At 37.8% G+C, this 26,988-nt stretch overlaps 1 protein-coding gene across 2 annotated transcripts; it reads left to right on the top strand.

Annotated features, from left to right (window-relative positions):
- The first annotated feature begins 213 nt into the window (after positions 1-213).
- LOC148373564 (apolipoprotein D-like) lies at positions 214-14,137 on the top strand. 2 transcript variants are annotated; one of them, XM_088326664.1, is made up of 6 exons: positions 214-525; positions 5,428-5,545; positions 6,018-6,152; positions 7,270-7,391; positions 7,457-7,560; positions 9,554-14,137. In XM_088326664.1, the coding sequence occupies exons 3-6, from the start codon at positions 6,039-6,041 to the stop codon at positions 9,811-9,813; spliced, it is 600 nt and encodes a 199-aa protein (XP_088182790.1). In that variant the 5' UTR covers positions 214-525; positions 5,428-5,545; positions 6,018-6,038; the 3' UTR covers positions 9,814-14,137. The 2 variants fall into 2 exon arrangements, with proteins under 2 accessions (XP_088182790.1, XP_088182798.1); XM_088326672.1 differs by having other exon boundaries at positions 216-525; positions 7,475-7,560.
- Positions 14,138-26,988: the final 12,851 nt, after the last annotated feature.

Here is a 26,988-nt window from a genome sequence, read left to right as displayed (position 1 = left end):
AACTCATGTGTAATTACTGAAGCAGTACTGCCCCTTAAGCGCTAAACCTCTTTGGACGTTTACCTCACTAATCCCTTGTTAGCACTTTAGGCCATAGTTAAGACACCTAAATGCTTAGCTACCTTTTTGCAACAGCGAAATAAGCAAAGACCTCCCGCTCAGAGGCCTGATGCTGCCACACTACCTTGGATAACAAATCCTTGGATAAGTCGTGTTTGTGTCTTTTTTTTCAGTTGTTTTTGCTAAGTCTTGCTCTCACTGGGGTTGCTAGAGTTTTGACCACTGCTCATTTCTTAGAATTCAATCTACATTTACCGGATCATCTACTCAGACCTCCTAAGCTGATGGTTTGCCCTCACCAGACGTTTATTGCCTGGAGTCTGCATTTTGAGCCAGGTTTCTCAAAGGATTTCACGTTCCAGATCTTTGGGGGCGCAAATTTATGCAGTATGACGGCATTATTCATTTGGCGTCCTGGGATTTTCACACAGAACAAAGTAGAGGTGGCAGACACTCATTTTAAAGGTTGGTTGGTTGGTAGGTTGGATCCCTTAACCACTTCGGTCAAAGGGGCACCATTTCCTGTGGTGTGTCTCGGGCAAGTAGTACAGTGTGCAATAGTTGATAGCTAGATGTAGCTGTATTGTGTAGTGAAAAAAAATGAGTGCTAAAAAGCAAATGCACCAACAACCGTTGTTTTTTACTTTGATATTTTTCCTAGACTTTTGTGAATGGAGGAAAAAAAAAGAAAATAAACAAAAAAGGAAAATAGGGAAGTATTTTGAAAAAAATAAGAAAAACAAACAAACAAAAAAAAGGGCAAAAATAGGAAAGAAGAAGAAAAGAAAAAGAAGAATAAAAAACATATCAAGAGAGAAGAAAAGAAAGAACAAAATACAGAATGAAAGAAAAAAAAGAGAATAAAAATAGAAAACAGAAATAAAAAAATAAAAAAATAGGAATTAAAGAAAAAAAAGACAAAAGAAAAAAGTTAAAAAGGAAGAGAGCAATGAAGAAAAGAGTGTTGGCAAAAAATAATAATAAAACAAAGTAGAAAAATGGCAAAAAAGTCAGAAAAAAGAAAAGTAAAAATATAGACAAAAAACGAAAAACGAAACAAAACAAAATACATAAGAAAAAAGGCAAAAATGGAAAAAAAGAAAAGAACCATTTTTTTGAGGGGTAAACTAGGCAGCAAGATGACCGACAAATATGTCGGCCCCTTCAGGGTATTCCCAATTTAATGCTGAATAAATACGCATTTACCCACCTCTGAGTGTTCAAAAAAAATGCACATTTAAATGATAATTCATGTATTTTTGCACATGATTCAAATAAATATATTTTCTTTTAAGTAATGATGTTTTTTAAGTGAGGTTGTGCTCATCCCCTGTTTTTTTGTTTTGGTTATATTTCTTAGTGGAGCATGTAAATAGTGAAAGTAAGAAAAGTGCTTGCCTCAAGTAGAGTCCAAACCTCAAGAAAGATGAAAAAAAGAAGTCTATTTGATTGTGTCTAAGAAATGCACATACTCGCACACGCATCATGAATTAGCTGAGGGAGGCTGAAATTATGACACAAGGCAGGAGATGGCGACAGTAAAAAAGTTCCCAATTCCGTACAGCTCCTTTAAAAAAATACAATGTAAAAATAAAACAGAAATTCCTAAAATGATCCACATTATCTCATTTTAGGTATTATTAATTTAATTTTGTGATCATTTAAACTTATAATTTGTGACTTAAAAAAATGCAGTATTTAAACCGAGCAATATGATCTAATAAAGCTGGCAGGTATTGTTGCTCATTTGAAAAAATACTGTCAATAATAATTTACCTGATTTCATTTTTTTTATTGATTTTGAGTATAAAATAATTATACGGACCACATAAAAGAAACATACTTCAAATAAGCCAGGTTAACTGCCATTTAGCATGTTACGTAATTTTTTTTCATTTAAAGTAAATTTTAATTATATTTTTCTACTTATTTTTAACGTGAATTCCCAATGTGTTTGTGATTTTGACTCAAACAATAAAAATACTACCGGTACTTAAAATGAGCAAAGTTATCTTATATGGCTGATATACGCCATGTGCTAGATCATTTTGCTCTCCTCGACGATTAGTTTTTACAAATTTAACCATAATTCAACCTCGTTTTGAATTAAAACATTATCAAATATATTTGGGCCTTTTATTTTTTTAAATTAAAAAAATAATACTTAGAATGAGCAAAATGATCTTATATAGCTGTTGGTAGGTAATGGAGCTCATTACAAGTACATTTTCCCTTCTATTACATTTGTGTGTGTGTTACTATTATTACTTTTACTTGTTTCAACACATTTTCCCCATTTTTCACAAACCCACATAGTGGTTCTTATTAATACTTATCCGTTCTTCATATAATAGAGGCTGAAGTTCTACCTAGTCTTCTGCAGCACAGGAGATAATTTTATCACGCATTTATCACTGAGTTCTGGTTTAAAGGCGCATGTGAAAAATGCAGAGTGTGTAGTTAATCCCCATTCTTTGTCTCGAATGCCCCAGGCAGTCAAACCTCGAATAGATTTTGTAAAATCATAGTTTCCACAAACCCTGCAGAATTTTCTGACGTCGTCTTTCACACAGAATTAAGTCAATGAAGGGTTTCTAATAGTTTCACTTGCCCTTGATAAATTACTGTGTAAATGAAGGCACCAGGGTTTATCACACAAGTTCAGGCTAATAAGTTCATCAGATGCATAACAATGGAGACATTTTGATTAAATATGGCCTCCCTCATTGAAAGAAGATGTAGATGTTGTGGATTTTGAGTCATACAGTATATGCTCAGTACATGCCTCCTAATAAGCTCATTCAGTTCCAAAGAAGGATTTTTACATCATTCACTAATGCTAGCATCGACACATTTGCCTATTTTGATGTACTATTTAGTTATAAGTTGAAGTAAAAATATTTTAAAATGAGAAAAATCACACTTAAAATAACCTACATATAATTTAGCTAATCTTAAGATAAAAAAATGTTGAAATAGCAAAAGATCCAAATGTGTTTGTTTTTATTAAAACAACCTGTAGTGGTCAAATAATAAATGTCCTTTTAAAAAGAATACATAAGTAAATAAGCAAAATCATATAAAATTTTCTAGACGGGGGAATTTTTTTGAAAAATGAGTACGAGTTAATAAAAAAAAAAATGTAAAAAATTAAAAATTTGAAAAAAATACCTAATAAGAGCATTTTTTAACAATAGGGTCAAAATTATAATCATGTTTTGCAATACGGGTGCAATTATGTCATAATTTGAAGACAAAATATAATGAAAAAGAAAATAAGTCACATTGAGTGAAATTATTATTTATTTTTGCAATGTAAGTGTAATTTAGTTATAAATTCAAATGAAAATATCCTACGATTACAAGCAAATGAATAATGGGGTAGGAATCTGAGTTATTTTTTACAATGTTTTATTTTTGTAATTAGAGTATAATTTAGCTAAAAAATGAAGCAAAAATACGGTATAATGACAACACATTACAATTTTCTGACAAGTCAGGTCAAGTTACATTTATTTGTATAGCCCCTGATGACAAAATGTCTCAAAGGACTGCACAGGTTACAATTACACCATCATCCTCTGATCTTGGGGGTGTTATTATTATTATTTTTTTGCAATGTAAAAAAACCCTAAATGACGTGAAAATACGTCCATGGCACCGAATGGGTTAAAAGCAATTCTACTGCAATTTTGCCTTTCACAAGACTTCACAAAGGACTTTAGAGTAAAGCATTAGGATTTAAAAACATCTAAACTGGTCATCTAAGAATCTATGGGTCCAATAAGCTTTTTATGAGGGGATTTTTGTCCATCTTGTTTGCAGGCAGCATTATAGAGTCACTGTGAGGCAAAGGGATCACGACAGGTTTAACCTCCATGGCTATAAATTGACAAACAAGACACTCTTTTTGCTTGCTTCTTTTCTAATTACAGCTACAATCTGCCGTCCGGACGTTTCACACTGCGGCTTAATCCAGCTCAAGGGGAAGCATTACGTCTCGCGCAAATCTTGTTTAGGTCTTGATGACTGAGAGCTGATTGTTTAGTTTGAATAATCCCGAAAATAAGCCTTAAATTGGAGTGGTGGCGCATTCAGGAACATGCTGTTGGCATCAGAATGTTGCTGGAAAAACAGACAAGGTTTAGGACTGTTTGCTTCTTTGGGCATGTTCACTTGGCAGTTGGATGGTAACATTTTTCATCAATTGATTACCTTTTTACCTTTTTTGTCCCAAAATCAATTTTACCTGAATGTATACATACTTTTGAACCTTTTGACTGTCAATAGACCTTGAGTAGGTACGGGTGATACTGGGAATTCTGGTACAGATCGGAAACAAGTGAACAAATGGGCGTATCAGATCCTATACTGATACTTTTGCATTGGAAACGTTATGGTCATTGAACCCTCCCCCTTGAATGTATAATTATTATAAACACCGCATAAAAATTGAATTAAATGAATTGTACTTTTTGTCATTCATATCACAATTTAATAAGATTAGACATGGTATTCCAGGGTCAAGTCAAGTCACATTTATTTGTATAGCCTTTAATCACAAGATGTCTCAAAGGACTGCACAAGTTTACAATTACACCATACCCTCATCTGAAACTGGCATGCGGGCAAGGAAAAACTCAAAACCTCAGCAGGTTTTTGTTCAGCAACAGTAACGTGTTTACATTTTTAGTTGCAACTTGGGAGAGGGAGCTTTCTTTTGTGTTTTTATGTAAATTTGTGGTGTAGGGGCTAATTTGTAGCAGACCACTTTACCACACAAATTACACCAATTACTATCATTTCCGGTAGTTTAAAACTGTTCACACCGAGTTGCACTTCCCGTTTGACTCGATGAGTTTTAGCTTCTGGTAGGGGTGTGCGCTCAGATTTGGCCCTCTCTTCTGCCCCGCAGGCAGAGGACAACAGCAGGCCAGGTAGGGAGATGTGTTAAAAGTGTGCCTGTCGGTCATACACTCGGTAATGAATTTAAGAGTTGGCGGGGGCTCCTGGTGAGAGAGAGAAGGGCTGCGCTGTCTACATAATGAAACGGTGCCTTGAGGAAATTCTCTTCTAGATCCCAGGACGATAGTATCAATCTGATCCAAGTACTTGCTTACTATTGATTAGATAGATATTTTGGATCAACCCTGTGCAGGAGAAGACTAAATAATTTGGTATTGAGTGACTATTTTAGGTTTATTTTGACCATTTTCTGACCCGTACTCCAGAATTGTGTCCAAATGATCAAAATACCTAAGATGTTTACATGGTATCAAACTATTTCAGAAGGCATGGCAGAGGCTCCATGTAGGATGTTTTATAACTTGTCCCAGTATGTCCCCCATGACTCCAATTTTCTAATAGGAGACTTCAAGTTCGAAATTATGAGGTGGCCCCAAGACAAAGAACTCGTTCATAATGCAGAAGCGCACCAAGGATCGAATCTCACTGGCAGCAATACTTCTGTCCAGCCACCTCTGAGGTAAGAACTGTTGATCTGTTCAGGGCTTTATATTCTCAAAAACAAAAATAAGCATGTAAACCTCCATTCATGATAATTTTGATTTATTTACAAAGCATATGTATGGTCATACTTTTAGTTCACGACAAGTGTTTGTCTGCTAAAAATGTGATGAGAAAAATGCCGAAAGCAAAGTTAAAGATTACTGCAGCTTGTTTTTGTTGGTTAAATGTATTCAATTTATAATACATTTTTTTCTTTTTTAATGTGATGTTTTGCCATTATGATTGTGCCGTTAAAATACAGCAGTAAAGTTGCTCAATCAATTACTGTGATAAAAATGATAAAGTAGAATTGCGTATGATATCAACAACAGGCATATGCTTATATTCAATCACAGCACACTTTACAAAGAGTTCTACAAAACTGGTTTGAATTATGAAAACAAATTCAATATGTGTGACTAAACAGCAAATTATTTCGACTTTGTCAGATTTCAAAGTTGAAGCTCACCATGAAGCAAATTTTGGTACTGGTGGCATTCATTGTGCCCCTCATGGAAGCACAAGTTCCTCATTGGGGTCCATGCCCAGAACCCGAGGTTCAAACTGCTTTCAACCTCCAACAGGTAACCTCAGATAAACCATGTACTGTACATCGATTGCATCAGAGCACTATTAAGTTGTACAAGTTTTTGAAATTGAGTTTCAGTCTGCTAATGCTGAACAGTCTTTTGCTGCAGATGTATAAAAGGAAGGGTAGCTTTGGGTACAAACTTATCCTTAAAGTGACAGTGTGTATTATTAGATTACTAGATGTTGCTGTATTGTATAGTGAAACAGGAACAAGTGTCAAAAAGCAAACAAAGAATACAAACAGCGGAGACTTTCTTAGTTATAGGTACTGTACTCACTACTTCTGCCAAAAAAGTTACCGAGTTAAAATATAAATATATCGGACATGTCATACCAGAAGAGTAGTCAGAACTAGTGATCATAGCCAGGTTAGCACAAACCACAGCCACACTTGTCATACCTAAACCCATCTGGAGAGATAAGAACATAGGAGCAAAATCAAAGATCAGACTCATGCGAGCAACTGGCTATTTTCATCATCCTCTACGCTTGTGAGACATGGATTCTCACAGCAAAGATGGAAGGGGAAATCCAGGCCATGGAGATGTGATGCTACAGGGAACTTCTACACATCAGCTACGTAGCTCGTGTGACAAACAAAACAGTGCGCAAAGCCATCAGAGGACACAATGGACCCTACGAAGAACTGTTGTCAACTGTGCACAGGCGAAAACTGCAGTGGTATGGTCACGTCCCAAGATCATCAGTTCTGGACAAGATCATTCTCCAGGGCATACTCCAAAGTGCAGAAGGAGAGGAAGACTGAAAAAGAACTTGGTCGACATCATAAAGGATCGGACTGGAGACAACTTTGCAACGTCCAAAACACAGGCGAGGAACTTTCAACAGTTGAGAAGGCTGTCTAGAGTTGAGTCCTCAGTAGTGCTTCAGCAACCCAAGAGATTCGTTTACGGTGAACAGTGATTGTATTTCTAATGAAAAACTTTCAGAGTTATGCTGATGCTCATTGATTGTCTTATGATCATGCCATACAAGTTTTTCACACCTGTAATCAGTACAACCTTCTTCAAATGTGACTGGTCATGTTCTTCTTTAGCTCAAAAACAACCATTCAGACTAATATTTATCCGACAATCAACTTTGTTACAGTTCATGGGCAGGTGGTTTGAAATAGCCAGGCTGCCAACGCAGTTCGAGAGAGGCCGCTGCATCGAGACTAATTTCACATTCCGAGGAGACAAATCCATTCGTGTGGTCAGCTCAGAAATATTGTGAGTGAATGAGTGAGTAAAAATAAAATTGAAGGATTTCAATGAAACTCTCTGGACTATACAAGAATCGGTTTGTTCAACAGAAAAGGAGAGCTGAGAAAAATCGAAGGAACCGGTGTCATAGAGGATCAGAAGAATCCTGCCAAACTTGGAATTAGCTACTCTTATGGTAAGATATAAGGATGTTCATTACATTTGCATACACCAATTTAATGAATATTTTTAATAATAAGTTGTTGAGGCTTGTGTTTATTTTTCCACACCACACTTGTCACAGGAAATGGAATTTCCCTATTCAGATGTATAGAATTTATGTGAATGAGTTGTAGTGCTGTCTCCCAAAACCTTTGAAGACACAATATCGCAATACTATTTGTTCAAGTACTGTTTTGTCAAACAAATTGCAAATTTGGCACATTGTTAAGTATTAAGGCGCTCTCCACGCTCTGTGCATTTGTTAAACAAATATTACCAGAGGTTTTGTGGTAAGTACAAAGCAAACATTCCACTCCTCAATCGTGTTTTACAAATGTACTGCCAAGCTAAACATAAAAAAGACATTAACAGACTGTAAGAAAATCACACCCCATTGAAAAAAATGTTGCATACTTTATTTGTTTCTTAAATTTAATATATGTTTTAAAAAAGTCTAATAAAATAAATAAAGAATGCTTAAAGATAGAAAAATTATCTCATGGCAGAATGTTTTGCTTATGTCAAGTATTTTTTTCCTATTCTTAATAGAAAAAAATTCTAGACTAGAGCAGGGGTGTCAAACTCCTTTTAACTTGGGGCCACACGATAGAACAAACTTTCTGTTGGGGGCCGGACTAGTAGATTCAAGAGAAAGAAAAAGAGAGATAAAAAAATAAGAGAAAGAGGGAGGGAAAAGGAGAGAGGGTGGGACAAAGAAAGAAAAAGAGAGACAGGGAGAGAGCGTGACAAACAAAAGAGATAAAAAGAGAAGTCGTGAGAGAGAGGGAAAGAAAGGGAGCGGAAGAAAGAAATCCAAAGAGAAATAGAAAGACAGAAGGAGAGAAAAGAGAAAAGAAAGCGCGAAGGGTAGGAAGAAAAAGAGACACAGAGAGTGAAAGAGACAGAGACAGAGTGGGAGAAAAGGGGTGGAAAGGAAAGAGAGAGAGAGAGAGAAATAAATAAATACAAGTACAGTGTCTTTGTGAAGCACTTGGCTTTGGCAACATTAAGATGACATATTTCAACCTGCAGCTTGTTTTTCTCTTGCGCTTCTCTGAGTGTTGTCTCGCGGGCCGTATTCAATCCCTTAGCGGGCCTGATCCGACCTGTTTGACACCTGTGCTCTAGAGTATACAAAAGTGCGAGGCAAAAGTGGCTATCGTTACAGTATCTTACTGAGACACTCACAGCAGAGGTAGAGTAAGAGGTCGTAGTAGTGCGCTGGAAAAAAAAAAATCCTACCCTATTAACAGAAATTTTTGCACATTGTACCACTGTACCAAAGCGTTTTTCTATCCATCCACCTGAAGTGCTCCCTGATGTTTTCACTATGCTCTGTCAGAAGGCCAAACTAACATGTATCACTTACACAGCAGGTAACACCATTGGCCTTCCCACACCCAACCTGTCAGACTTAAATAACAGGTCCATATTTCGACTGACAATCCAGGATATCACTCATTCATTACACCAATACTTTATCCCACTACTGCCATAGCACAGATTCAGGACAATAGGATGGAGGGGGCACTGCTTCGGGAAAAGCCTCTGCCAGTTCCCTTCTAAAGGACAGGCCCCGCCGACCCATCCAATCATTATATCATATATGTTTTAAATATATGTCTTATTCTACAGTTTTCGTAATGGAATGCGTGTTGTTTTACCCCGGTACAGTCGGGGAAATTGAATTTCCCTGAGGAGACCAATAAGTTAAGTCCAAACCTAAATCTAAAGCACAGACTTTTAACTTTTATTTTGTTGCGGTGTAGTTGTAAGATTGGTACAATTATTATTAGCAGCAGGAGTGGGTGGGTGTATCCCTTAACCACTAGGGTCGTAGGCACACCAGTTCCTGTGGTGTGTATTGGGCAAGTACAACCTGGAGGCACCTATTAGCATAGTTAAAAGCAATTAAACTGGTATCTGATGACACTGTTGTAGTCACATTTCTGTCTTCCATGCGCCAGTGCTGCCTTACTCGCCGTACTGGATCCTGTCCACCGACTACGTGAACACTGCAGTGGTGTACTCCTGCACGGACATCCTGCGTCTCTTCCATTTGGACTTTGCTTGGATCCTGAGCCGCACGCGTACTCTGCCTCAGACCGCCATTGACAAGGCCCGGGCCACCTTCGCCCATAACAACATTGATGTGATTCGCATGATGGATGCCAAGCAGCAGGGCTGTGACAAAGAGGCATCCTGGAGCGATGACGAGCAATTATAATTATCTTGTTTTTCTATAGTATTGCTTTACTCTCTATAGTGGGGAAGGGAGCAAAATTGGTCAACCACAACCAACCCCCCTGCCGCCCCTTACATAATGCTGTTTAACATAGCAACACATATGATGGTGCTGAATCACTGCTTCTGTCTAAATATTACAAACAGTAAAATCATTCAAACGACAAAGCCCAAATGAGGTGATGAGAGAAAATCATTTGAAATTCCTTCTTGGTTGTGAATTTGTTCAAATTTATAATAGTTTTAACCAATGTTCCCTCTAAGGTGCGCGTGTGCGCAATCGCGCACTGCCTGCACATTCTCAGCGCACAAGAAAATCTATCCAGCGCAATGTTCTCTCTAAACTGCGTGTGCACGCAATTGCGCACCGCCCAGAGCTTTTCTGCGCACAAGAAAATCTAGCCAGCTCACAAAAATGAAAGGGAAATGGCTAATTAAAAAGCGAATTAAGTCAAAGTCACAGTGCATGAAGGTAAAAATACACGGGTTCCCCTGACGCTGTGTTCTAAATGCGGTATTTTGAAGTCAAGGTCAAAGTAGAACGAAGTTGAGTAAAGTCAGTAGAGTTTTTCGAGAACCGGCTTCTTCGGCTCGGCTCACTAAAAGGAACCGGCTTTTTCGGGTCCTAAACGCCTCTTCAGGTTGTTTTTGCTTCTTTCATCCCTATATGACCGAATATTATGTAAAATTATGCACAAAATGACTAAAAGGAAGGGGGAATAGAACAAAAAAGAAAAAATACCAAAATGAAAAAGTAGAGAGAAGCTGAGAAAAAAAGAAACAAAAGGAAGAGAAAAAGGAGGAAAATTTCAGAAAAAAAGCGAGAAAAAAAAGAAAAGAAAGAAACAAAGTAAAAAAGTAAATAGAGAACAAAAATAAAAAAGTAACAGCTAGGAAAAAATAAACACAATGTGAATTTTTTAAAAGGAATAAAAAAAAAATAGAAAAAAAGGAAAAAGAAGAAAAAGTTTATGTTACATTCAAATAATTACCAATTATACCAAGTCAATCTTGTTGCCAACATTGTACTTCCACTAAAAAATCTTGTGTATAGTTGTGTATCGTACTACTAAGGACTTAGTTGCCACACTTGGGATTGCTGTTGCTCACTGTTGTTTCAAGCGCTGCTCGCCGACTTTGTGTGAACGCTCAGACCCGTGGAAAATTAGAGGGAACATTGGTTTTAACTCACATCACATGCAACTAAATCTAAGTGGCAACAAATGAACTTACCATGCACTCATGAAAACCAAACTCCAAAACCCATTAAAACATAAACCAGAAAGTTAAGTTCAGAATTAGATCAAAGCATTGACGTGTAGTCAAGGGAGGCTGTGCCTCACCTGCCATAATTGAAACATAAAATTAATTTTATTTATGGTTATATTTATTCAGTGTTAGAGCCCTAGTGTATGATATTTGACCACTAGATGGCATTGTGTTGTTTGGTGGGAGAGAGAGCCAGTGCCTCAGAGCACAGCGTCTCATCTGGATACCACACAAACATGTCGGTGAACTAAGTGTGGATTCCACTGTGTAAAAGATATACACATTTCTCAATCCATGATTCTTTTTTATGAATCATAAAATTGGTATGATAGTTCATGTATTTTTGCCTAGTATTCAAATCAATGTTTTTTTACTGAAAGCTTTGTGTACACTAGGAGGGACTAAATATTACACTTTATTACACTCATTTTTGGATTTTCTTTTTCAAAATCACCCAATTTTCACGGTATATCATGAATATTATTGATAAAACCTAGTACAGGGGTGTCAAACTCATTTTAACCCGGGGGCCACACGATAGAACAAACATTCTGTCGGGGGCCGGACTAGTAGATTAAAGAGAAAGAAAAAGAGAGATAAAGAAATAAGAGTAAGAGGGAAGGAAAAGGAGAGAGGGTGAGACAAAGAAAGAAAAAGACAGAGAGGGAGAGAGCGTTAGAAACAAAAGATAAAAAGTCGTAATAGAAGGGGAAAAGAAAGGGAGAGGAAGAAAGAAATTCAAAGAGAAATAGAAAGACAGAAGGAGAGAAGAGAGAAAAGAAAGCACGAAGGTTATGAAGAGAGAAAGAGAAAAGCAAAAAAGGAAGTCAGAGTAAAAGAGGTTAAAAGACACAGAGAGTGAAAGAGACAGAGTGGGGGAAAAGGGGTGGGAGAGAGAGACAGAGAGAGAGAGAGAAATAAATACAAGTACAGTGAAATAAATACAAGTACAGTGTCTTTGTGAGAGGCACCTGGCTTTGGCAACATCAAGTTGACATATTTCAACCTGCAGCTTGTTTTTCTCTTGCACTTCTCTGAGTGTTGTCTCGCGGGCTGGATTCAATCCCTTAGCGGGCCTGATTTGGCCCGTGGGCCACCTGTTTGACACCTGTGACCTAGTATGTAACATATTTCTGTGCTGGTGTCTGCAGATTCAGAATGAGGCATGCAATTCTCTTGACTCATGGCAGGGGGTGATAGTGAGACCAACGATTCTGATTCGGCGCACACCTCAGCCCCAAACAATAGAATTGGTGATAGTATTATCAAACTAACAGCAAATCTTCCAGAGTTTTTTTTTTCTCGTTGCATATTTTTGAATAATGTAGGATTACCTAACTATTAATGCTTTCATTCAATAGCAGCCATGCACACACTTCATTTATAAGTCTAGGTGAAACAATGAAACATTTTCCTCTATGCTAGTTTATATATAGCTTTCTTACTTTTTCAATCAAATGATTGATAAAATGTTAGTTCATTTACTTGTAGTTCTGGCTGTGCCTCACGAGGCATGAACTTTACCTCACGCCACTGAATCAAAGAGAGGAAATGAGCAGTTGGGTAACAAAAGTTAGAGTTCATCTAACCAAAACTAAATCAAATCTTACAGATCATCTTTTGATGCCACATGCACATCCAGGTTTTCTGCACCTTAGAGGAAGTGAAGTTTACCTGTCCTTTCAATTTAGTTTTATTCAACTGGTAGGTCAGGGCCCAAGAGTAGGTCAGAGACTAGTCTTTAGTGGGTTGCGGGCCTTTGCCCTGGCAAAATAATGCTAAGTAGAAAAATTAACTGAGGGTCAATTACACAGTAGATGGCAATAATGCCCAGCTCGATATCTTCCTCATGTTCAGTCATTTTTGTATGGCCCTAATTGTGTTTAAGAGGGGCCATATCTCATTTTGTTGGGATTTTGTTTGATTTATTACCTTTTTCTGCCCATAAAAAAGAAGGTTGATAGGGTAAGAAAAAGTGAAAAAAAGTATAGGAATACGATTTTTTAAATACTCTGGGTACGAACTTCTTTTACTATTGGGTTATTTTAAAGCAGTTGTAGGGGGTGTTCCATACGCGATGTAGGCCTTTAGGTGAGTATGTACCGTATTTGAAGGTGTTTAGTTTTTTTCTGGTTATTTTTAACTGAAAAATTGAGAAAATGTTCTACAGTTTTTGCTTTAAACTACATTTGTTAAATTTGAGAAGTGGAATTTTTTTCGCAATTTGCGTCACAGCTTATCATTAGGGTGGGTCCTAGAGTCAGACCAGTTGAGAAGCACTGTTTTAAATAAAATACGATGGCTGTTTAAAGTTTACGTTTTGATTTAGTTTGAATTTTTGGCCAAACACAATTTCGTCAACAAATAATTGAAGTGGAAGGAATTGTTTCTGCCAAAAAAAGACATATATTACAAATATATACATTCCAGAAAGGTTGTAACTCTGCTTCAGATAGTACTTGTATTTTGCAGGAGATAAAGAATATAAATCTGCGTATTGTTATAGTCTTTCTAAATATGTTGCTGTGCTACTTGTGTTAAATCCATTGCATTCTACAAATGGTGTCTTAGTTTTATGTTTTTCTGAGACAAACTTCAAAAGGTAGTGGGAAAAAACAGCATGAAACATCTTGTTCCATAAGTGGAAGGCCCCAAAAAATCAGCTAATACTTAAGAGTTGGTATTTTGAAGCATACTATTGTTTTACTTGGATATGACTGAAAGTCTCTTTTAGTGAGTGAGAGAGAGTGAAATAGAGTGGCAAAAGGTCTGAGTGGTTTGACATGTCTGCCTCAGGACCAAAACCTCACTAGGTAAAGACGTTTAACGAGTGTGTCAAAAGCGGAAAGGGATGTATGGATTTTTTTAATATGGGTTTTGGGGAAGGTGAGCACAATAATTTCCTGCTGTTCGACCAATGCCATTAAGACGCATGCCCGGAGGCATGAGAAATACCCTATAACATGGCTCCTAAAACAAGCCTAGAGTTCTTGACTTCTTCCAGAATTCCCTTGCTGCTAGGATGTGTTATACGGCCAATCCAGACAATAAACACACTGCAAAAAAAAATCTTTCGTGTCATGTGCATGATGTTCAACACGGTGACGGGCAGTGCCTCACCTGTCACCATGGAAATACAGAATATTTAGAATGTATTAAATGTTTACATTTATTTCATGTTAAAGTTCTTTCTCATTGAACTTCACAATTTTGGGCTTATTTGAAAAAATAAAATAAAATACTCATTACATTTTCATATTCACTAAACCGTTTTTGCGTGGGGGCACCACTGAGGACGCAACATCTTTCTCCACTGCTGACGGTTCCTGGCCGGTTTATGGCTAAGTTGGCACCAAACCATTCCTTGATGTTGTCGGCCAAGTTCTTTCTCGGTCTTCCTCTCCTCAAGCCCCTTAGGAGTGTGCCCTGGAGAATAATCTTGGCCGGTCCTGACGATCTTGTGACTGCAGTTTTCGTCTGCGCACAGTTGACAACAGTTCTTTGTAGGGTCCAATGTGCCCTTTGATGGTGTTGCACACCGTTTTGTTTGTCTCATCGACTTTGTAGCAAATGCCTAGAAGTTGCCCGTAGCATCGCATTTCCCTGGCTGAGATTTTCAGCGCTTGCATGAGTCTGATCTTTGATTTTACTGCTACAGTCAGTTGTTTCTCCAGATGAGTTTAAGTTTAACAAGTGCATCTGTGGTTAGATCTATACTGGCCATTATTTCTGGGAATGACCCTCTTCTGATATGACAGCCCTAAGATATTTCATTTTGGTGACAGGTTCAAGCTCTCGGTGGTTGATGGTGATCTTTGTAGTGATACCTTGGGGTTTTTGGTCATTACTGATTCCCATCCCATACTGGGGTGATGCTTTGTCAAGGCGATTGACCAGATCTCTGAGTTCCTGTTCTACTCCGACCAGTCCAGCATTATCATCAACAAAACTGAGGTAAGTGAGACTGTGTCCCTCAATGCTGACTTTACCTTCATGTTTGTCCAGTGTTTTGGTGATGACTCTCTAACCCTATTGGCCTATGTGAAATCCTGGTTGAGACCGGATGAGATTTTGCCGCCGAATGAGACTTCTCCCCCTGATCGTATGAACTGTCATGTGGAACGCTCTTGGAAGAAGGGTGGCGGTGTTGTGGTTATTTCTGAATATATGCTCAAATTTACTCCCCGTGCCTCTAATAATTATAAGGCGTTTGTCATGAGGATCCCTTTTCATGTCGATTTCTGTAGTAACTATCAATCGCGCCCGAGGACCATTCTCGATTTTCTTAGATGAATTCTCGGAACTGATTTAGTAGCTTATGCAGACAAAATAAGTCAAGTCAAGTCCAGTCATGTTGATTTGTATAGCCCTTAATCACAAAGAGTCTCAAAGGGCTGCACAGACCACAGATTATTGCAAACCACAGACTATTTTGACACCATTCCCTGATCTAAAACCTACATGAGGGCATATAACACACAGATATTGTCAGCATAAAATATAAGTTATTCATATGCTATAGAATAGAAGTGCGTTTTAAGCATAGATTTAAACATTTCCACTGAGGTTGCAGATCGAAACTCAGGGGTAAGAGCATTCCACAGCACCGGGGCCCGAATGGAGAACGCTCTCGAACCTGCGGATCTCTTCTTAGCTCTTGGGATCACTAGTAGACCAACATTTTCAGAGCGAAGGCTCCGGACCGGATCAGATGGGGAAATTAAATCTGAAAGATATGTGGGAGCAAGTCCATGCATAATTTTGTATGATACGAACAGAACCTTAAAATCACATCTTAAGCTAACAGGGAGCGATGCAGGTTAGCTATAATCGGGGTAATGTGATCAAACTTTTTTGTCTTAGTTAAAAGCCTCGCTGCAGCATTTTGTACCAGCTGAAAGCTCTTGATTTTGTACTTCTGGAGACCGGAGAGTAGTACATTACAGTAATCGACACGGGAAGTAACAAATGCGTGAATTATAATCTCCGCATCCGACTGAGACAGCATAGGGCGAATTTTAGCAATGTTGCGAACATGGAAAAAAGCTGTTCTCGTAAGATTCTTAACGTGTGTTTGAAAGGACAGATCGGGGTCAAATATGACACCTCAATTTTTGACTGAGTCACTCTGGGTGACATTACATTTGTCAATGTTCAGAGCAGTTTTTGAGAACAAGTCACGGCATTTAGATGGACCAATAACTTACATTTCAGTCTTTTCAGAGTTAAAGCGCAAGAATTTGAGTGACATCCATTCTTTTTTATCTCAGTGAGGCTAGCCTCCAAATTTCCACAGTTTAGTGTGGCAGATTCCTCCAGCGGAAGATATAGTTGAGTGTCATCTACGTAGCAATGGTATTATACTTGCGAATAATAATAATAAATAAATAAAAAATGTTTATTGAAGGTATTGTTGGATACATTAATCAAAACATGACACAAAGAAAAAAAAACTAATGTTGAGAGTGAGCATGGCCAAATATGGTCACCTTACACCCCCTCCCTTAAGGAAATTTGACAGATCTGTTTCTGCCAACCTTTGCTTAAAGGTTTGCACCGTATTTGCACTAATAACCCGGTCAGGCAAAAAATTCCAAATTTTTGGTATCCTGAAAGAAATAAAGTTTCCATGCAAGTTGCTGGTAGGTCTAGGCACCCGTAACTTATATCTGTGACCACGTAAACCATCAACACGACAGAACTCAAAAAATTGATCAAAAGGCACATCGATCATTCCATGCAGTACTTTGAACACAAAAATTAAATCAAATCAAATTCTACGGAGCTCCAAAAAGTCCAAGTTCAGTCTTTGTAGTCTTTCCGGATCCCCTAATGGAAGCATGTAAATGTTGAAAAGAAGGGGGCCAAGTACTGAACCCTGCAAAACACTACAGGTGGGCTCAGATGTCATTTCACCATATTTAACACAGTGCGTCCTATCTGAGAGGTAGGATCTGAACCATAAGAGGACGGTTCCTGAGAGACCAATCCATTTTTCCAACCATACTAGTAAGATACACCTTTTGAAAAAATTACATAGCTTAAACAAGACTGCAGGAAATTTGAACAAAAATGGCACGCTACCAAGCTTGAGGTTTTCTGTCAAACCTGGTGTGACAGCTTGTTAAAGCAGCCCTTGCCTCTGCAAAATCAGCCTATTTTTCAAAGGTGATTGCGGCACAAAAGAATAACCCCCAAATCCTCTTTGACACTGTCGCGTCGCTAACGAGGCAACAATTTTTTCCAGATAGTTCTACCCATTCAGCCCATGACTTTATGGTCTTCTTTAACAAGAAGATTCAACGCATACGGGAAAAGATTTCTAAAGACCATGTCAATATGTCACATTTCAAACGCCTAAAATTTTTTGGATGCGCCACATGGTGGCTGTCCAGGGATTTTTTTCCCCATTTGTTGATCTGTTACTTGATAATATTACACAGGTGGTGAGTAGGGCCAAACCTACTAATTGCCTGTTTGACCTGCTCCGGGTTTTCCGATTAAAGGATTTTTTGGAGTCCTTGGACCTTCAGTTCTAAATATTATAAATATATCATTCTCATCAGGTGTTGTTCCAGAGGCTTTTAAGTCTGCTGTTATTAAACCTCCACAGAAACGACCCAACCTTGATCCAGAAAGCTTATGTAATTATACACCTGTGTCAAACCTACCATTTCTTTCTGTTTGTTTGTTTGTTTGTACATGATTCAATTGTTTGTTTGTTTGTACATGATTCAAATTGAATCTTTTCTTCCGGCGCCGTCACGAATGGCAGCCACTCCAGCAGCTCCCGTGTTATTTTCGATTGTTCTCGATTGTTCTCAGCTCAGGGATGCTGCTGGAAATGTGAATTTCCCTTCGGGGATGAACAAAGTATCTATCTATCTATCTATCTATCTATCTATCTATCTATCTATCTATCTATCTATCTATCTATCTATCTATCTATCTATCTATCTATCTATCTATCTATCTATCTATCTATCTATCTATCTATCTATCTATCTATCTATCTATCTATCTATCTATCTATCTATCTATCTATCTATCTATCTATCTATCTATCTATCTATCTATCTATCTATCTATCTATCTATCTATCTATCTATCTATCTATCTATCTATCTATCTATCTATCTATCTATCTATCTATCTATCTATCTATCTATCTATCTATCTATCTATCTATCTATCTATCTATCTATCTATCTATCTATCTATCTATCTATCTATCTATCTATCTATCTATCTATCTATCTATCTAAAGTACTTGAAAAGTTGTGGCACAGAAGCTAAATGATTTTGTATTTGAGAATAATCTTTTTGAATCCATGCAATAGGGATTCAGGGCAATTCACTCGACTGAGACATTCCTGATTAGGGTAACCAATAATCTTCTACTGGCAATGGACTCCGGCACTTCATCATTGTTGCTGCTGCTAAAACGTACTCCTGCCTTAGGCACTGTGGACCATGATATTTCACTAGACCGGATAAAAAAATAGATTGGTCTCTTAGGAATCGCCCTCTTATGATTCAGATCCTACCTCTCAGATCGGAAGCATCGTGTTAAATACGGCTGAATTGACATCTTAGGCCTTAAGTGTTACATGTGGTGTTCTGCAGGGTTCAGTACTCGGCCCCCTTCTTTTTAGCGTTTACCTGTGTCCATTAGGTGATACTATTCACAAGTATGATATCAGTTTTCATTGCTACGCAGATGACACTCAACTTTATCTTCCGATGGAGGAATCTGCCCCACTAAACAGTGGAAATTTGGAAGCCTGCCTCACTGAGATAAAAAGACGGATGTCGCTCAACTTCTTGCGCCTCGACCTTAAAAATATCAAAATGTTAATTGTTGGTGCATCTAAATGCCGTGACTTGTTCTCAAAAACCGCTCTGAAGATTGACAAGTATAATATCACCCAAAGTGGCTCAGACAAAAATCTAGGAGTCACATTTGACCCAAATCTGTCTTTCCAAACACATGTTAGAATATTACTCGAACAGCTCTTTTCCATCTTCGTAACATTGCAAAAGTTTGCCCTTACCTATCCCAGTCTGATGCGGAGATTATAATTCACGTCTTTGCTAGATCCCATCTCGATTACTATAATGCACTACTCTACGATCTCCCGAAGTGCAGCATCAAGAGCCTGTAACTGGAACAAAATCCTGCAGCGAGGCTTTTAAATAAGACAAGAAAGTTTGATGACAAGACCCTTATTTTCGCTAACCTGCAATGGCTCTCTGTTAGCTTAAGATGTGATTTTAGGGTTCTGTTGGTAGCATACAAAATCATGCATGGACTTGCTCCCTCAGATCTTTCAGACTTAATTTCCACCTATGTTCCGGTCTGGAGTCTTCGCTCCTAAAATGCTGGTCTACTAGTGATCCCAAGAGCCAAAAAGAGATCCGCAGGTTCGAGAGCGTTCTCCATTTTGGCCCAAGTGCTGTGGAATGCTCTGCCACCTGAGATTTGATCTGCGACTTCAGTGGAACAGTTTAAATCTCGGCTTAAAACAGACTTTTATTCTATAGCTTATGAATGACCTATATTTCACATCGACAATATCTGTGTATTATTTGTGGAAGGGGGGATTACCTCCTGCGTGGTCCCTTCTCAAGGTTTCTACATTTACTTCATGTTGAAGTTTTAAGTTTTTCCTTGCCCTCATGTCGGTTTTAGATCAGGGGATGGTGTAATAATAGTCTGCAGTTTGCAATAATCTGTGGTCTGTGCTGCCCTTTGAGACTCCTTGTGATAACGGGATATACAAATAAACATGACTTGGCTTGACTCTCTTCAAGAAGTTATTGAGTAAAGCTGGAGAGAGAATTCAGCCTCGTCTCACACCCATTGTGGTTCGAAACCACGCTCCAATGGTACCAATTATAAGTACTGCACTGTCGACATTGGCATAAAGTTGTTCAATGGTCTGAACTAGTTTCTGGCCCATGTTGTACTTCCGCATGGTGGGCCATAAGGCGGCTTGCCAATCTGTCAAACAACTTCTTGAAATTTACAAAAACATGAAGATTTCTCTGGTATTTTTGAAACTTCTCAAAGATTCTGATTTGGTGGTCACCTCAGCCTCAACGATATAATTACTTATCGCATCAGCAAGTTAACAGAGAGTCAATCCATCCAGTATTTTTTTTCTTTCTTGTTGCATGGTTTAATACTGGAGGATCATTCTTTTCATGTTTTTATTCAAAAGGACCAGCTCATAGTGTTATGTTCTTGGTTTTTGCTGGTGTTTTGCGCTCCTCTCTGTTTTTCTGCAGGTAGTGTGTGGGAGAGGGCGTGACTGGCTGCTGTTCTGTCGAGACACGCCTGCCTCTAATCAGCTCATCAACCCACTATAAAGAGTCACATGTTACTCAAGGTATCTTCATTTTCCTCATGAGGTTTTTGAATTTTTCCTTGCCCTCATGTAGGTTTTGGATCAGGGGATGGTATAATAATAGTCTGTAGTTTGCAATAATGTGTGGTCTGTGCAGGCCTTTTATGACTCCTTGCGATTAAGGGCTTTACAAATAAACATGACTTGACTTTTGTGACTGAGACAACAACTTAAGAACTTTCCTTCTCCAGCTTTCACTGACATCTGGTGTAAAACAACGCTGGCTTGTGTGAGTCCAAATATGTCCAGCTATACAGAACATTCTTCTTAGTAAGAAAATGCTTCTGTGTCCTGATAATATACAATTTTCTCTTCGTTATCATCCTGTGTTTTAAAGCTCAATCAGCAGATGTTTTGAGGTTTTTAGTATCACAAAGATTCTCTCGCCAGCACCAAGCAACACCTGGCAGGTAATTATACATATGATGGGATCCTGTAAACCTGTTGGTCCTGACATGTGTTGAGTGCTGTGTAAGAGACGTGGCACATACGTGATTTAATTGTCACCATAGAAAGTCCAAAAATGCATTCTGTAGCAGGGGGAAGCGATACCAGGAATTTTGGTTTTGATTCGACCCAAGTAAAGATGAGGTCGTATTGATCAATACCAATCCAATAACAATACTTTTTGCAAGAAAATGTCATTATCATTGAATAATTAAGACCCTCCCTTGAGTTACTTTATAATACGATAAGCACAACACAACGATTTTAGGCACTAATTTATTTTTTTAAAAATTAATTGAAAAACTAGATGTATAAAAATGTCAAGTAGATGACTAAAATACATTGCATTTTACAATATTTTGAAAATAATGTAATTAATGCAAATACAGTACCAATTTTCTCTCATTGGTTCTGTTGCCATAGTGACATCAGATTTACAAGTTTTTCTTCAGGAACAGTATCATTTTCACATTTTTCGTTGCAGCTCGTTGTAGGGTGAACTTTTTTCATGTGTCTTTGTATAATTGCCACAGCAGCGGCCCACTTTACCACACAAATGTCACATGGCATTGTCTTGTTGAAAAAAAGGGCTCACACCACGCTTCACTTCCAGTTCGTCTCTGTCATATCTAAAGTCCGATAAGGCTAAGTGAATACATTTGGCCCTCTTCTGCCCAGCAGGCGGGATGCTGCAGCAATCCAGGTAGGGAGAGGTGATAAAAGTGTGCCAGTCAGTCATACAACAAGCATACACTGAGTGGCTGAGGGGGCTGTGTGAGAGAGAAGGACTGCACTATCTACAAATAAAAGCGGTGTTTTGAGTAAATTGGTGGAGGAGTGAAGTTTCGAGCCGAGGTCAATAGTTTCGATCCGATCCAAGTACCGTACTTGCTCAGAATCGATATATGGATCAGTCCGCCCACCTCTACTATGTAGCTCATAACTGTCCACAGTGGAGCATGTAAGTGACAACGGCTGCTTGTCTGCATGTGGTTTGTTACCAACTACTGCACAAATTCCCACTCACATTCATTTGAAAATAAGACAGATTATGACTTGAGAACTGAGAAAATTACAGTTTTGAAAACAAACCACTTGAAAAGCTTTTATTTCACTTGAGGAATTTCATTTTATTCTGCGACACAGCCACTAGGAGGCGTATTTGGCTGATATCTTGCTTTCTTGAGCCAAGGTGTAATTTATTTTCATTTTTTTTTTCATCTCTGGGCACAACATCCGTCCAAAATGTTTAGATATTAATGTATTGCACCATTTTCAAGTTTTTTTTAATTTTTTTTTTAGAGATTAAATTATGTTGAATAAGTTGGCAGTATAAAGTGTTTCCGATTGTGGGCGATCACTGTACTTAATTCATTTTGGGAAATAAATCTTCTGTAATTTTGTTTTTATTGTATATTTAATTTAATTTTTTTTAAATTCAATATGTCTAGCTTGTTTTTGTAGAAAAGTAACAAAAATAATACTTTCTTTGTTTTTTTTTAAAGAAAATATTAATAATCAAAGTCAGCAAAACTATGCGCAATATTTTTCCTTTATATTATTTGTTTTATTATTTTTTGCTGTGAAATTTTGTGTCCCGTTTCATCTGGAGGGACGAAAGCATGACCAACTTGGGTGCCGGGGTGCTTAACTTGTTTGGGGTTTTGTTTTATGATTTTTTTGCTGTGAAATCTTTAACTGCTTCATTAAACATAAAAAGTTACTGAAGGTTGGATGTGTCGTTTGAGGTGTCCTTTAAAGGTTGAGAGTAAAAAAAATTCTCTATTAAGTATGTGTTAACAATGCCCAACTAAGTTCAATGAGCTTTTATATTTTTTTCCACCACGCCTATCTGCTTTTATCTTACTTTTAGAAACACTGTTCCGGGATTCACTACACATTAGGTGGAAGGAAAGTGGGGACAGGGGCAGTTGGAGAGTGACCTAATGCTCATCATCACATTTCTTTGGTTAGCGTAGCATGAAAATGGTAAATTAAAGGCCTGTTTCCGGTACAGTCCAAATGCAAAAAAGATGAAAAAAATACAGTTTATTTGAAAGTGTATAAGAAAGCAGGTACATGACGAATGAACTGACTGAGGCTGTGATCATAACTTTAAGCGAGAAAATGGAGGCAGAGAGTTACAGAGTTTCAATTTCCAGATACCAAAGTTGAATACATCTCCCTGTACAAACTCGTGTGCATTAAGTTAGTATATAAAAAGAAAATAAGTAATAGCCTGCTGCCACCTACTGATATGGTGAATGTTGCAGTTAATTTGACGATATAAGAAAGCAAAGTTACTGAATAAAAGCGTGCTTCTCTGCAAAGACAAAATTGGGCAATTTTCTGCGGCACACAAGAGAACAAATCACGGCACTCTAGAGTGCCCAGGCACACTGGTTGAGTAACACTAGTTTAGCGTGAAATATTAATCATTAATGTCAACAGGCTTTTTCGGCTCAATATTCTATTTATAAAGGTTGAAAACAAAAGCTAAATTCTGAATTTGGTTTGGAAGAAAATTACAAGAGAAATGTTTAACTGGCGCCACGTTGTGTTTGTGAGGGTCTGGGTTTTCATGAGCTTCTCATTTACAAGCAGAGAGAGAATGGCTCATATACAGACTCCCACTTAAGTTTTTTTCCCACATCACCAGGCAAAGTGAGGGGAAAGGGGTTATCGTGACCAGAGAATTGCTGCATAAATATGTGAGCGACCCAGTTAGATTTTTTTTTGTTTGACCATGAACTTTCTGTACTTTCCAGACTGTACAGCGCACCTAAAAACCCTAAATTGGCCATAAGTTTAAACGTGCGCCTTATATACTGCAAAATATGGTGGGTTAGATTGTAAATGCATGTAGCATTTTCCGGGTGTTACCTTACAAGGTTTTACGGTATATCACTGTATTTGTGCAACCACGCAGCAAAGTATTGCATGCAATGCGAATTGAACCCAAGGCGCTAGGCTCTGAACAGTGACGCTCTGGGGAAATTATATCTGAAAGATATGAGGGAGTGTGTCCATGCATGATTTTGTATACTACCAACAGAACCTTAAAATCACATCTTAATCCAACAGGGAGCCAACGCAGGTTAGCTAAAATCAGGGTAATTTGATCAAATGTCCTTGTCTTAGTTAAGAGCCTCGCTTCAGCATTTTGTACCAGCTGCAGGGCCTTGATTTTGGACTTTGGGCGACCGGAGAGTAGAACATTACAGTAATCGAGACGAGAAGTAACAAACGCATGAATTATAATCCCCGCGTCAGATGGGGACAGCATAGATCAAATTTTAGCAATGTTTCTAAGATGGCTGTATGGTAAAATATTTAACATGTGTTTTGAAGGACAGATAGGGGTCAAATGTGACGCCTACATTTTTGACTGAGTCTCTCTGGGTGACATTACATTTGCCAATATTCAGAGCAGTTTTGTGAACAAATCACAGCATTTAGATGGACCAATAACTTAAATTTCGGTCTTTTCAGAGTTGAGGCGCAAGAAGTTGACTGACATCCATCTTTTATATCAGTGAGGCAGGCCTCCAAATTTCCACAGTTTAGTGGGGCAGATTCCTCCATCAGAAGTTATAGTAGAGTGTCATCTGTGTAGCAATTGAAACTAATATTATACTTGTGAATAATATCACCTAATAGAAGCATGTACATGTTTGAATGTTTGGAACACCACAGGTAACACTAAATGGCTCAGATGTCATTTCACAATTTACACAGGACCATACTTGGTTTTCTTAGAATAATTCTCGAAACTGTTGTCTGACCTAGTAACCTATGCAGACAAAATAATAATTTTGAGGGACTTTAACATTCACATTTCAAATAAATATTTTGTTCTTTACACAACCACTAGCATGATGTGAAATTTTTGTTGTAATATATGAAATAACTGCATGTTTGCTAATTTCTATGGTAAATGCTGATATGGCATATCTTTAACTATGACTGCTCATGAATTGCGTTGAACTCATATATCTGGACAGAGCGGTCCATGTTTCCTTTGTGACATTTCTAAGCATGTTCCATAAAACCCTCACAGCTCAACTTTCCATATACAAGCAGGTAACAGGATTCTGCTTCATTAGCGTGTCCTGGTTAGGGGGTCTGCTTCCACTAATGATCCCTCAGTGCTTCTACCAATAAAAGCAAGGTGTTGCTTTAAGGAAAATCAAAAACAGAATGATGATGTATGCGTTCTACGTTTTCTTTTATCATGGGTCAAGCTGAGCTAAGACTTCTTTGGGACAGGGTTGGGCCCAGACACTCGGCTTCTCCATAATGAGAGGAGACCCTGGAGAAAACAAACTCAAGTATGGGAACACATTAGCTGTTCAAATGTCTCACTGCATATATGGTCAGAGCTGTATGCGTTATCAAATTATATCCTTCTCATTTGTTTTATCAACACATACATCAATAGTTTAATCATGTCAATCATTCAGTTGTAAATAACACATCTAGTGATTATACATATATTTTAATGCAGTTATTTACTGATATTACAATATTTTTTCTTAATTATTTTAGTGTTTCTGAATGCCAATATGTTACACTTTGGAATTACCTTACGATTGTTTCATGATCTGAGTTTTTTCAACAGACTAAAATGTTTGAGTGAGGGCTTGCCAAAGACAGGTGATTCCATACCTTTTGCTAGGGGTTGTATATTTGTATTTCGTATATAAATATAAGTTTTCTGAAAAAACACCGTGGAGCATTTCTGTTGAGGTGTTATATAGTGACTCCTCATAGTAAAAAAATGACATTCATTAAAAAAAGTATTGACTTGAATAATAAGCAAAAATAAATGTTGTACATCTACCATATTTACCGTAGTATAAGTCGCAGTTTTTTGGGGGGAAATCTAATAGAACAGTAAGGCACATAGAATTTGCTTCTTCTTTGGTTAGCGTAGCATAAAAATGGTAAATTAAAAAAAAAAAAAAAAAAAAAATCACTTCTGAGCAAGTTGAAACTATTTAATTGTATGAATTACAAGACCTTTTCTTACCAGTCGGGACATAAACGTTCAGAAGACATGGCTCGTTAGCTAGTATTGCTAATGCTATCCTCAGTGTCTCCAAATAGCGCCTCTTGAGCATTACGACAAGGTGAGCCACCTCATCTGACAGCTTCACAATATTAATGACTAGTCATTGCCAATGGTGTTTAATAGTATTGTCGTTTTTGTTGTTGTCGTCTACTATTTACTGGCCTCGTCCAATAGTTACAATCTTCAATCATTGTGCTGTCACTTAGTAAGGCCACGTTTACTAAATGGGTCAATAATCCACTCATAGGTTGAGAAATTTGCATTGTTTTGACATAATATAACATGTCTCACCAAGATGGGGCTGACATAATTGTCAGTCATCTTGCTGCTACTGGTGCCCAGAAAAACATTTTTTGAAGAAAATCTTGCGGTTTGTTCGCTTTGAGTCTCTGTAATTTGTATTCTTAATTGTGATTTGTTGCACTAGTTTCCGGTTGCATGACACATTGCAGCGACATCTAGTGGTAAAATAATAAACACTGACCCTTTAATATTTTTTAACGCAATGCAAAATTCTTCACCTCAGTAACTTTGTCTTCGATATAATAAATTCAATACGTCATTTATTCTCCACTGTATCTGCGTTTGACCTAACTTTACCGGTCTTTTTCTGTGGTGAGAAATAGCGGGTGGCAACAGAACATTATCAACTATTGTTAAGCAGTGTAAATGTTAATGTAAATTAAGAAGTTTTTTTTTTTCATTCCTTAGTATTATTTTGCCAAGGCAAAGACCCGCGGCTCACTGAAAACAGCTCCGCGACCCACTTTAGGGCCTGCAACCCAGAAGTTGAGAAACACTGCGCTAATGAGTAGAGTGTTGTTGGAGGGTGATTTGGCCAATTTTGTGTTGTGGTTTTCATTTTTAATGATGTGATGAGGCAAGGGATTTAAGGAGGGGCAAGAGGTGGTTACTTAAAAGAAAAGACCCTGCCTATCTATTCAATTCAGGAGGTAGA

The sequence above is a fragment of the Urocampus carinirostris genome, chromosome 1 (assembly GCF_059441175.1).
Source record: "Urocampus carinirostris isolate Australia breed hairy pipefish chromosome 1, RoL_Ucar_1.0, whole genome shotgun sequence".
In the NCBI taxonomy this organism is placed as follows: Eukaryota; Metazoa; Chordata; class Actinopteri; order Syngnathiformes; family Syngnathidae; genus Urocampus; species Urocampus carinirostris.
Note: the sequence above shows the minus strand (reverse complement) of the source record. Positions and strands in the feature narration are given on the sequence as shown.